This window comes from Impatiens glandulifera, chromosome 7, assembly GCF_907164915.1.
Source record: "Impatiens glandulifera chromosome 7, dImpGla2.1, whole genome shotgun sequence".
NCBI classification, from domain to species: domain Eukaryota; kingdom Viridiplantae; phylum Streptophyta; class Magnoliopsida; order Ericales; family Balsaminaceae; genus Impatiens; species Impatiens glandulifera.
Genome location: NC_061868.1, coordinates 50189474 through 50202166, shown reverse-complemented (window position 1 = coordinate 50202166; position 12693 = coordinate 50189474). Strand labels below are relative to the sequence as shown.

The 12693-nt window shown below is 38.3% G+C and overlaps 2 protein-coding genes across 2 annotated transcripts; both read right to left on the bottom strand.

Annotated features, from left to right (window-relative positions):
• Window positions 1–1093: 1093 nt before the first annotated feature.
• LOC124910166 (ethylene-responsive transcription factor ERF109-like) lies at window positions 1094–1833 on the bottom strand. The gene has a single exon (XM_047450781.1). It carries the CDS (start codon window positions 1763–1765, stop codon window positions 1094–1096), a length of 672 nt encoding a protein of 223 aa, XP_047306737.1. The 5' UTR covers window positions 1766–1833.
• A 1494-nt stretch (window positions 1834–3327) lies between these two features.
• Window positions 3328–7603, bottom strand: LOC124945441 (ceramide synthase LOH2-like). Its single transcript, XM_047485884.1, has 6 exons — window positions 7205–7603; window positions 6344–6552; window positions 5721–5876; window positions 4084–4269; window positions 3802–3980; window positions 3328–3694 (listed from the first exon to the last, which is right to left on the bottom strand). The coding sequence occupies exons 1-6, from the start codon at window positions 7319–7321 to the stop codon at window positions 3675–3677; spliced, it is 867 nt and encodes a 288-aa protein (XP_047341840.1). The 5' UTR covers window positions 7322–7603; the 3' UTR covers window positions 3328–3674.
• Between the last annotated feature and the right edge of the window lie 5090 nt (window positions 7604–12693).

Sequence of the window (12693 nt, the reverse complement as noted above, 5' to 3'; positions counted from 1 at the left end):
TATCCTTATTTACGATTCGTCGGGTACCCCATCACCCGATTGAACACTATAAGATTGTTAGATATTAAAAAATATAAAATATAACTTTAAAACTGTAAACATTATAATTTTATATATTCAGATTATTTATATAAGAGAATGGTCTTAAATTGGGTTTTTTTTCTGAGATGTAATGTTGAAAATTATAAGTAAATTATTTAAACACATAATCATATAATTTCTATGTTAAATAGAAATCATTAAGAAAATACAGATTAATGCGTGAACCAGAACCACAATAAACTTGATGGTCTCAATGGAGATAAGAGCATCACATGTTGCTACTCACATAAGCTCGATTAGATAATTCTGTTCTTAACTGCTAAAACAGTAAATAAGAAATAAACAATCAAATTGTTTGGTTGGAAAGAAGATAGATAAGGCAACCAATACATTTGTAGCCAAAATTTAGTCATTTTAATTACAAATTAATTAAAAATCTTCTTATCAATTATATTAATATTTTTCATATATATTGAGAAAATTTTTATATAATATATTATATATTTTATATTTGTATATAATTTTATTAAAAAAATTAATTAGTATAATCTTATTATATTAATGGGCCCATTTTTTATTCTTGAACAGGGCCTCTAAATCTGAGTGCAAATTTGGACATATTTATCATATCAATAGGTAATTAATCTTTTTGATTATATATTATTTTATTTTATAAATAATATAGTAATTAAATTTTAACTCCATGATTAATACATTTAATTATATATTATTTATTTATTTCTTTAAAATCTTAATTTCATAATTAAACTCTTTTAATTATATTTATAATTATTAATGGGATATAAATATAGTATTTTGTTAATAAATTCAATAAAAATGGCTTTCATAATTGTAGGTTGTATATATATATATTTGAAACACTACAAAATTTGCTTTATAGCCGAACTAATAAAATATAACCTTAATTCCTTTCAAAAATGAAATTAATGAATTCTCAAATATTTATATCGTAGCTAGCTAGCTAGGTGTAAAAAATAGACTAGCTAGCTGCAAATCAATAGTGAGTTTGAAAAATGATTATTAATAGTGATTATATATAGCTACTTAAATCCATCAAGCTCGTAATCCATTCTTGTAATTTAACCTCCTCCTCCTTCTCCTTCTCTTCATCTCGAATTGCTTCCCATATTCCATTTTCCGTCTTCATTGCCGGAAGAGGAGGATGAGACGATGTCGTGGATGACACCACCAATTCGTTCTTCCACAATAATGTTGGCTCATCACTTTGTAAATCGTGATTGGTTGGCTGCGGCGGGGGAAGTGGGAAATTGAGCTTAGCCTTGGCCCCGCGGAACTCAAACGCCGCTTTATCATAGGCACGAGCCGCCTCCTCAGCTGTATTGAAAGTCCCAAGCCAAACTCGAACCGCCCTTCTGGGGTCTCGAATTTCGGCGGCCCATTTGCCCCACGGCCTCTGTCTCACACCTCTGTAATTCTTCTTCTTCTTATTATCATTATTATTGCTTTTGTCAATAACGTTTTTCCTCTTGTCGTCGAAAAAGTTGCAACCCAAGCATCCCTTGATTCGGCAGAAATCGCAGGTTTTGATCTCCGGGAGAATGGTTGAGAAGGAATAATCTTGGCGGCGGCCGGAGATGACGTTGTGGAGGGTAGTTACGATGATTGAAGCTTCTTGTTCAGCTGTCAGTCGGGAAGGAAGGGCTCCATCGATCTTTATTCGCTTCTTCGATGAACTCTGCATATGTGATTGGTCGATCTTTGTTCTGTTTGATTGATTGATTGTGAGAGTTGTTGGTTTAGTTAGTTCTTCAGTTCAGTAGGGTTGAATATTTTACAGAGAAAGAGATGGTCAAGTGTTTTATATATATACCATGAGAGAGCACACAGTTCAAACACGGGATTGAATGGATTTTAGATTATTTATTTATTTATTTATTAAACACGTGTGTTAATTGAAAGATTTATTAAATTTAATCAGCAGTTACGACATAAGGATTACGTGGGTTGACAGGCGTAAACAGCTGGCCCACGGTCGGTGGTCTAAAGATGACACGTCACAAAAAAATCAAAGGATATGTGGTTGAAAAGAGAACCACCTGTGACCTGGCCCTTCTTCTTTTCTTTTGTTGCTTCCAATCAATAGTAGTCAAAACCAGGGGAGGGTTAAGCCAGCTGAATCAGAATTGGACGGTCGGTTCTTACCTTCGGATCCGGGTTGAATCAGATATAATAATATATAATCCACTTCTTTATTTGGATATCTATCCTTTTTTAGAAACCTTTAATATGTCTGATGATGATGATGTGTTGATCATAAGGATTTTGCCATCTAAAAAACATTTTATGTTTATTTTATTCGGCTTTTACAAGTGATTGAACTAATATTTTGTACAAGACTTTCAACATTGTTATATTGAACCAAAAAAACAGTGATATAAACATGCAGGGGAAAATTTGTTATTAACAATTCTCACCTAGATAAAGCTTATGTAAATAGTTGATATTTTATTAAATTAAATAAGAGCATGTGAACATAGATTTGTTTTTTAAATGGTTCATGAAGAAAAACTTTTAGTATATAAATTCTTACCTTATATCATTGAGTTAATAATATGATAATATTTATCAAGTAGAAAATATATAAATATTAGTCACATTATAAAATATATATTTTTTTTATGAAAAATATTACAAAAGATATAAATGTATAAGAAACAAGGAATATAACATTTAACAAAATTAACCATCTAAAATAATAATAAAAACTAGTCAAAGATATACATAATAATGGGATTGTTTAGGTTGATTCCAAATAAAAACCTCTTCCACATCAACAAAAGGGATGAGTAGGACAATAGAACAAACTAAAAGAATCAAACATATCTCATAATAATTTTGACAACACAATCAGTATAAGCAGAACCTAGAAAATTTTCTCCAAAATAAGGTTGATGACAAAAATGAAACCAACCAAAAGTATTGGATGATACATGTAACCAAGTTGAAGACATCTCCATTTGGTGACCATCTGTTCTAATTAGCAAATGTGAGTGTTATTTAGACAAAATGAAACTCTATAATGACTATATGATATAATTAAATATGACATTGCACCAAACAAAACATCGTACTAACCCGCATCTAAGACACATCCAACCCTAGAGAAGCCATCGGAGAGGCTAAATGATGGCAAAAACTTTGAACTTCTAGAAATGATTTGCTAATAATAACATTCTCCATTTATTTGACCAGAAATGAGAATAATAAACTGAAGAAACCAAAGAATACTAGAGAGGAGAGGAGTGAAGAGAAAAAGGAAAATGTCATTGTTCTTGAATGGGGTATGTAAAATATTGGAACATAGTTTTGTAGCCTTTTTCACTCTAACAAGTATCTAACCATATTAAAGGAAGGAAGGAAGCTACTATCTAACAGACAAATTACACATAAAGCTTCCTATTATTTTTTACATTCATTGTTCGCAATAATAGACTTCATATATTTTTGCAGGAAATCCCACTGGTCAAATAAGAGCTATATGGATTTATAATCAATCCTCTTTGTCTGAGAGTCCTCGTCCTCATCATCGTCACAAACTATATAACTCTTCTCCCACCAAAAGAATTGAACAAAGGCACCTACTACTACTACTATTCATCATCTTCTGAATCTGTAAATAATAACGTTATACAATTCATAATTTGCACAACTGATAAATGAACTCCAATTTGTACAAATACTCAGATACATGTGAATTTAAGGCTAATAATTGCTTACCAGATCGTATATCCTCTCCAACGTGTCCTCTATTACTTAATTGCTTCATGATCATTGAGTAAATCAGAATCCACCAGTAGATATGGAAGATTAGCAGTGTCATCAACATTGTATTGAAAATGTAGTATAGTGTTGTGTGATAAGCCCTCGATAGATCCAATACCTCAATAAGATCATAGCTGTAACAGCCCAAACACAAAATTAATAGTGACTACATAAAACAAATAAACAATCTAATTAGAAATATATAAAACATCTGCAGAAAAGGGACTGCAAACAAACCTTGTTGCTTTTATTAGATAACATGGAAAGTATATCAACCGAAGCACAAACCATGAGAAAGCAAAAAGGCCAAAGAAGACACTTGCTCCAACCTCATTCTCAGAGTATTTGAACACTTTAGCAGCTTCCATGAACACATCACTTGCATCATGAAGGGCAAGGATCACAGACCCAATACGGAAGAACCTGATGAAGAAGAAGATGTCCATCAGTGCTAATAACCAGTTTATAAATAACATTAAGCGCCATGAATTTGGTTAATTGCCAATTCAAATGCCGCTCCAAGTCTCCAATACCTAAAGAAATTTTGTTTTACAAACTGAAGTCCAATTTTCATACTATTTTTCTTTTCCCTTGTTAAATAAAGGCATTAGTTTTCTAACAACTGATAATTTCTCATCAATTTTTCATCTCCATTTATGTCTACCAGAATAATGTCATCAATGTTGGTGCTAATCCTATATAAAGAGAAAACTAACATGCAAGGTCAGTTTTGACAAAGCAATCAATTTCAGTTTGCTGATTTATATGCAAAAGCAACTTATCTTAGAGAATGATGTGTTTATTGTAATACAAGCAATAATTTTAAAAAACAATTATCTTAAAGGACACATAGGTAATTGCATTTCGAGGTATAATATACAAATCCAGCTTTATCAATGCATACCTTCAAGTAATAGCAGTTTCTTTTCTTTTTTTAGTTTATTAGTGGGAATCGAACCTAGAATAACCCTATGAGCTCTCTAGCACAACCCCCCATGGCCCACAGTCATATCCCCACTTCAAATAGAGCGTTCTTAGTGGAAATCGAACCTGAGACCTTTTGTCTCTTGAGAAAGACTCTTCCAACTGAGCAATTTCTATTTTAATAAGGATTATATTCAGCAGTTCGAAAAGGAAGCCAAGCAATAACCCTATGCATTATATTCTTCTTCTTTTTTTGGCTAAGATCTTTTGAATTGTCTTCACTACAAATAATGTTAAAGGAACCAAGTTCTCAGAAGAATCATAAGGCCTTCATATCCCACACAAGTGAGCCACCAAACATGACACAAAATGTTGAAGAGTTCTAAAGGAGCTATTGAGGCTTTTGCTTCCCCTACTTGGCTGTTGTTCACCCAAATCCTATCTATGGAAATTGGAAACAAATAGCACAGCAGTCTACTTTAATATTGCTCAGAGTACACGAGAATCTATTCAATTTCAAGCAAATTAGGTTACATGCACCTTTGCAGATCACATAAGTAGAAAGGCATACGAAATCATAATTAGTTCAAACTGGAGACAATATAGTTATAAAAATCAAGTGGCAACAAACTAATGGTAGTAAATGTAAAAAATAATTATGTTAAATATTATTTGTTGAGTAAACAACAAACAGATTTTGACACATTAACTCAAAGAGGATTTGAGTGACAGCTGTTGTTGTAGACAAAATTGCAACAATAATGTATAGCAACACCCACAACAGTCAATCTTTATTTTGCCAAGATAAACAAGTCCTTGGCCATTGGATTCTAATGTGCCGAATTAAAAAGAAATGGCTGTGAGTAACTACAGATAAAAGAAATACATACATAGCACACATTAGTCCAAGACAAAACCCTATAAGCAGATTAGAAAGGGAAGAAAAATACCCTGAGATGTATGAATAGCCAATCAAAATAACAGTGACCACATGATGGGACATCATAACTGCAAAATCCTTCCTCCTAGTCTCCCAGGTAAGAAGAGCAGCAATGCTGTATATGTAGAATCCACATTGACACAAGTAGAATAGCTTGAGAGGAAACCTGATGAAGAAGCAAACAGCTTTGTGAAGATAGACTATACACTTAAAATGATCACTAGCTGATGAATTTTATGAACAGCTTTTACTTAACAAAAGGAACAAACATATCTTGAGCAAGAAAACAAAGCAGATTTCCATCAAAATAACAATGGTATTACCCTGTAGCAACTACATAACGGAATAGCATTTACCATTTTATGTCCAATCCTATGACAATAATATCGAGTAAAAAACTCCTGCAGATTGGATGTAATCAGCATCCTAACTTCAATATAAGTTTACTTTAAAACAAGTAACAAAAACTGCAACAGGGTCCAAATCTTATGATAGAAATGTTAATATTTTCCTCCAATTGTTAAAAATATCACACACACAAAAATAAACAAAATTGAGTGCATCACAGTGCTAACAGTGTAGAGGATTCTATAGATATTAGTCAAGTCAAGAAGAATGCAAAGCATTACTCACTTCAACTCTTGATTGGGCCAGCCATTGAAGAATTCTTTTCCACCTGTGAACCATGGTTCGTTATATATAATGCTCAGAATACAGACTTCAACAGTAGCATAGTAAGTCAGCTTCCACATTGACTCTGAGCATTTAACTAACTTTGCTTTTGTGGCCTTATTAAGCTTCAATCGTGGGGAACCCTTTCTCAGTAGCCAAGTTGCCAGACCCTGAAAAAAGTGGATAGATAGTAACACAATGCACATATACTGTTGACAACAATGCATAGACTTGAATATCCGACAGTCCAAAAGCATATTGACCTAATCAAATAATCAAAGTATAAGACGATTGGTTAAGGAAACAAGCAAATGCATACTGTCTATTCGAGCATTAACATTAAACCTATATCAATAGTTGTTAAGTATGTATTCGCGATTAAATTGTTAAAAAAAAGTTAGTATATGTCAGTCAATACTGGCCAGAATTTACTCATGCTAGAAGACTGGACGTAGTAACCTAGATTGCTAAAAGGTAGGCGAGACTATTTCGCTCTAATGCATGTTTTAGTTTCTTTCTACAAGTACTTCGTCTTGTTACCTCTGAAATTGTCGCATAATTCTCGTCTAAAGGAAACTGAATTGGTTCTAATAGTTTTTTGATGAAACTTCATCAATAGACTAGACGAAGAAGCGAATATCATAAATGATTCAATGGAAACAACTAACAGAAGCCGGAACGGAAGATTTCTTGTTACGACTAGAGGTGTTTAGAGTTTCTTAATTATACACGTACTTGATTAATTCTACATGTGGAAACTACCAGTTTACAATATCAAGAAGACAAAGAACATTAATCAAGAACAAACAGTGAGAGCCTAACCTGAAAGACGTATCGATCAAGCAAGAACCTCGCGACGACAAAGAAAAAAGCGAAGGATATCGCCCATAGCAAATGGAAGATGCTCGGTCCAGCATTACCACTCCAGATCGACTCCATGAAAAGCTTCGATCATCCAAAATTCAAACAGAAACAGAGCTCATTGCATCACACGAAGCGGTTGAAGGATTTGATTTCCGTCGCCAATGCCGTCCGCAACTCTTGAGTGAAATGCACACATTCAGGTAGAGAAATTCGCCCTAAAATCTCGAAAACAAATGCTTATCCAATTATAAGTGTTCCGACACGACGAGAGAATCTAGAGAGAGAGAAGTAGGGATGAAGGAGGTGCGGAGATTTCGCTAATAAGGAGGAGGAGGAAAGAAGGTTTGAGATCTTGTGTGCGTCAAGGAAGGAAAGGAAAGGAGGGCGGGCGGCTTATTTTGCATGACCCAGAAATTCTTTTTATTTTTATTTTTTTATTTTCATCCCAAGAACGTGGGTCCCGCAGAGTAACAAACAGTACACAATAGTGGTTGGCCATTGTAAAGTTTCGAAACTAATTTTTCTATTGGGAAACCGAATATTTATATATTTTAAACAAATAAAATATATCAAAATCATTCATTAAGGCTTCCATTATTAATTAAAAGCTAATAAGAAAGCTTGTTTATTAATTATAGAGTTTCCCTAATTGATATCACATTTATTTTAAGAAAAATAGTGAATTAAAGGGGACTATTTTTTTTTTTCATTTGAGGAGCCTACTTGTCTAGTTCATTGAACAATTTAAAAATATAGAATTATTTATGAAAATAATTAAATTTAAAAAGAAAAAAATCTTTAAATGATATAAAATTATTAATATTTTTAAGCCTTTTTAAAAAAAAATTTATCAAAACAAAGGACAAATAATAATTTTTTAAATAATCTATAAATTATTTAAAAAACTTTATGTGAAACATTTTATTTGTTTTTTTTATTCTTTTTACACTACCTCCTAATATAGATTCAATCAAACAATTGAAATGCACTAAAAACAACAATAAAACAATGTAGCCACAATAATATCTCACATAGCTTCTCATTTTAATATAATTGAACCATTCATATCAATTTTTTTTCATTTCTCTTTTTATATATTTAAAAAGAATGTCAATGTATATTAAAAGCACAACGATAAAACATGACATAAAAAGAAAACTATGTTACTCAATAAGTTATCGAGCTCGTAAGTTCTCGATGGACTATACTGACTTTCCAGAATGAATTTCTGGAGAATGTCATAATAATAGCATTATGAATTATATGTATCGGACGATTACGATCATTGAAATTGGACGATTTCTCCCTAACTAGATAGTCTAATAAAAAATAATTTAGATAATAACCAAAATATCATATTAGAAACATCAATCCAAACTTTACATCAACTATTCAAAGACTCAGACATCAAACAATTAATCTCAACCTTCCACACATGCGAGGAATCCAATTAACCTCATCAATAATTCTCACCCATCTAGCATTCTCCTCTGAACATCATATCCTTTTCTTGACATCCCTACCATTGTAACCTCTGAACATCATATCCTTTTCTTGACATCCCTACTGTTACAACCGTAACATGCTGGCCTCGGTCCGGGCTTGATTGCGGAGGGCCAGGACCGAGAGGTACCCAAAAAGAGTCGCGGGGGTGCGGCAGGGTACCGGAGATGAGGAAGGCTATGGAACTAAAGCTGGTGTTCTGGCACTTGTGTGAAGCGCCAGGACCGAGATGAAGTGTGCCGAGACGAAGTCGTGTGCGGGCGACTTAGGTGCAGGGTTTCAGCCGAGTTGTCTTGGCTGTGTGTTGGCCAGGACCGAGGGGTGCCGAGAAGGGTGTCGCGAGCGTGCGGCACTGGCCCCAGAATGCTAAGTAATCAAAGTTGCTGTCGGACCGAAGGGTTGAGGACCAGGACCGAGAGAATGATGTTAGCATGCGTTTGTCGGACCGAAGGGTTGAGAACCAGGACCGAGAGAATGATGTTAGCATGCGTTTGCCGGACCGAAGGGTTGAGTACCAGGACCGAGAGATTGATGTTAGCATGCGTTTGTCGTGGCCGGATTGCGGAAGGCCAGGACCGAATGTAGGCCGAAGTGGGGTCGCGTGCGTGCGACCTAGGGCCGAAAGAATAACAACAGCCAGCGCATGGAGTGTGCGCGCAGCAGGTGGGAAAAGTGTGGAGAAGGTAGCATCAGACCGAGGGAAGGTCAGCCTTGCGGAAGCATCCGACCGAGGGGGAAAGCTGACCAAGTGTAAGCAGCAGACCGACGACCGAGGACTGAGGACCGAGGGCTGAGGACCGAGTATTTCAGACATGGGCCGGATCATTGTGCATGGGTTAGGCCTCGATCATGGATCGGGCCTTTGGCCGGTTTTGGACCGGTACCCGATCCGACCCACTGGGCGACCGAAGAGAAGCGCCGCGCCAGATCAAAGAAGGAATAAGTCTCAGCCACGACCGAGTATTTCGGGAGGGCCCGGTCAAGATCCTATTATTTCGGAAGGCCAAGTCTTGGATGACTTTTTCAGCAACGACTTGGCCAAGGCTGCTGCCTGAGTCTCTAGGTTTCCCATTGTTGTATTCTTAGGGCTATAAATAGGTCATGAGCTGCACAAGACGTTTTGTTGGGTTTTGGTTGGATTTTTGGAGAGAATAATATCCCCCACAAGTGAGTGTCATTTTGTGTGCAGCCTTGATAATTTATAGCCTCTTTGTAACCGATATTTGTGAGTGAATATATTACAGAGTTGGGCATTTGCCCGTAATTGTTGTGTGTGTTTATCTTTGCTGAATGTTTGATTTATCATTGTGGGTCTAGACAGAATTGTTGAGTGAGTTATTTGTTTATTTCTTTGTGAGAAGTGAACCTCGGAGTTGGATGACTGTTTTGGTGCGCAAAACAGGCCGCACAAGGGCGAAAAACTTAGTAAAAATTCCGCTGCATAATTGTCTTTGTGACAGGTAGGTATCAGAGCCCAAGTTGCTGGATATTTTTTTTCAAAAGATGGCCGAAAATCAACCAACCAGAAGTCGTGTTCTAGAGAGAGAACCAAGGGTGCGACACCTTGAAGACTTGGCTGGTGCCCCAACCCCCGGTGGAGAAGATTCTTTATCTATTTTCAGAACAGATTGCCCAAATTCAGATTGGTTGTCCAAGCGGGATACTAGTGCTGAAGTTTTGGATTCTGTTGGAAAGAAGGTGCTTTTATGCGATGAAGGCCTTGAGTCTAAACGGGATAAACTTGATAGTGAGATCAGGTTTTGGAAGAAAGTTGCTGCTTCAAGATGGGAAACAGTAGCCTGTTCTTCAACATGGTTCAAGGTACGTGAACCAACATTCTTTGGCGGTGTGAAGAGCTGCAAAGAAAGAGAAAAGTTTCTGTGGGATCCTGGAGCAGATTGCACAGCAATGAAGGTCCTTATGGAGGAGCAGGGATTCAGAATCAACATGTGTCTTATGGGTGATGCAGACTTCTATTGGAGGGCTTGGTTGTTCAAAGATCCTTGTTCAGATCATAAGAAGATGGGCTTGCGGGAAGTCCTCTTAGGGATTCTAAAGAGGGGATATGTTTGGTCCCAATATAAAGGCCGAGAGAAGGCCTTGAATTCCAAAGCAGCGCCGAGTAAAGGCAGGCAGATTGTTAATGTCCAGGTGGGATATTGGCCGGGGCAGATCAGGTGTGTTTCTGTCCTCCTAGATGTTGGTGATATCATTCTAGGAAATATGTTTCTGGTCCAAGCAAAGGTGGAGGGGCAGACTTATTTTGAAGTGCTGCCTAGTGGAGAGTCGAGCTCTCTCTCCTTTATGGCAGAAACTTGCGGTGCTCCAAGGAGAAAGAAGTCGAGATGTCTCATAAACATTCAGCCGGATGTAGGCCGAATGTGGGAAGAAGAGGCGGATGCGTCGGCTTTGATGGAGATGAGGGCCAGCGAGGGCCAAGTGTCGTCCTATGTTAAAGGCCCGGCGCTTAAGAAGTCCAGACTCTTGAAGGATGCTAAAAAGGTAACCAAGGGGGACTTCACACATCAGCTGCGGGGGAAGTTGATGGCTTGTTCAGTATGTAAACTGGGCAAGACCGAGAAGAAGATGGAAGTGGGTCTGCTGCAGCGACCATCACATATTCCGGGGAGAATGGGTAGATGTCTCTCAAAGGGCTTCGTTCTCGAATTCCCAAGGGCAAGTGGGAAGATCTCTACTCCGTGTGTGGGTAGATCAGCCAAGTATACGGTCTCAATGGGGGTGCTAAAGGTGTTTCCAACAGAGGGGACCGAGGAGTGTTTTCCTAGATACTTGGGTGCGGCGAAATTCCTGAAGGCGAGCAGGAAGACCTCGGTCCCAAGAGTGGGCCGATCATACAAGTATACGGTCTTATTGGAATGGCTGAAGGGATGCTCGGCCGAGAAGACTATTGAAGGGTGTTTCAAATACTTGGATGCGGAAATATTCCTGAAGGCGATCAGGAAGACCTCTATCCAGGGTGCGGATAGATCTTCTGAGCACACGGTCCTGATGCGGATGCTAAAGGTGAGTTTGGCTAAGGGGACCGAGAAATTATATTCTATGTGCTTGGGTGAGGCGAGTTTGGTGCAACCCACAACGAGGACGTTGTGCTCTTCTAGTGGGGGTGGTTTGTTACAACCGTAACATGCTGGCCTCGGTCCGGGCTTGATTGCGGAGGGCCAGGACCGAGAGGTACCCAAAAAGAGTCGCGGGGGTGCGGCAGGGTACCGGAGATGAGGAAGGCTATGGAACTAAAGCTGGTGTTCTGGCACTTGTGTGAAGCGCCAGGACCGAGATGAAGTGTGCCGAGACGAAGTCGTGTGCGGGCGACTTAGGTGCAGGGTTTCAGCCGAGTTGTCTTGGCTGTGTGTTGGCCAGGACCGAGGGGTGCCGAGAAGGGTGTCGCGAGCGTGCGGCACTGGCCCCAGAATGCTAAGTAATCAAAGTTGCTGTCGGACCGAAGGGTTGAGGACCAGGACCGAGAGAATGATGTTAGCATGCGTTTGTCGGACCGAAGGGTTGAGAACCAGGACCGAGAGAATGATGTTAGCATGCGTTTGCCAGACCGAAGGGTTGAGTACCAGGACCGAGAGATTGATGTTAGCATGCGTTTGTCGTGGCCGGATTGCGGAAGGGCAGGACCGAATGTAGGCCGAAGTGGGGTCGCGTGCGTGCGACCTAGGGCCGAAAGAATAACAACAGCCAGCGCATGGAGTGTGCGCGCAGCAGATGGGAAAAGTGTGGAGAAGGTAGCATCAGACCGAGGGAAGGTCAGCCTTGCGGAAGCATCCGACCGAGGGGGAAAGCTGACCAAGTGTAAGCAGCAGACCGACGACCGAGGACTGAGGACCGAGGGCTGAGGACCGAGTATTTCAGACATGGGCCGGATCATTGTGCATGGGTTAGGCCTCGATCATGGATCGGGCCTTTGGCCGGTTTTGGAC

What these genes read in the sequence shown, in the direction of transcription:
- LOC124910166 (XM_047450781.1), bottom strand. Translation starts at nt 1,765, where the DNA reads ATGCAGAGTTCATCGAAGAAGCGAATAAAGATCGATGGAGCCCTTCCT.
- LOC124945441 (XM_047485884.1), bottom strand. Translation starts at nt 7,321, where the DNA reads ATGGAGTCGATCTGGAGTGGTAATGCTGGACCGAGCATCTTCCATTTG. An exon ending in TTGATCGATACGTCTTTCAG is followed by an intron (nt 6,553 to 7,204) that starts GTTAGGCTCTCA and finishes CACTTTTTTCAG; the next exon opens with GGTCTGGCAACTTGGCTACT. An exon ending in TGGCCCAATCAAGAGTTGAA is followed by an intron (nt 5,877 to 6,343) that starts GTGAGTAATGCT and finishes CTTCTTCATCAG; the next exon opens with GTTTCCTCTCAAGCTATTCT.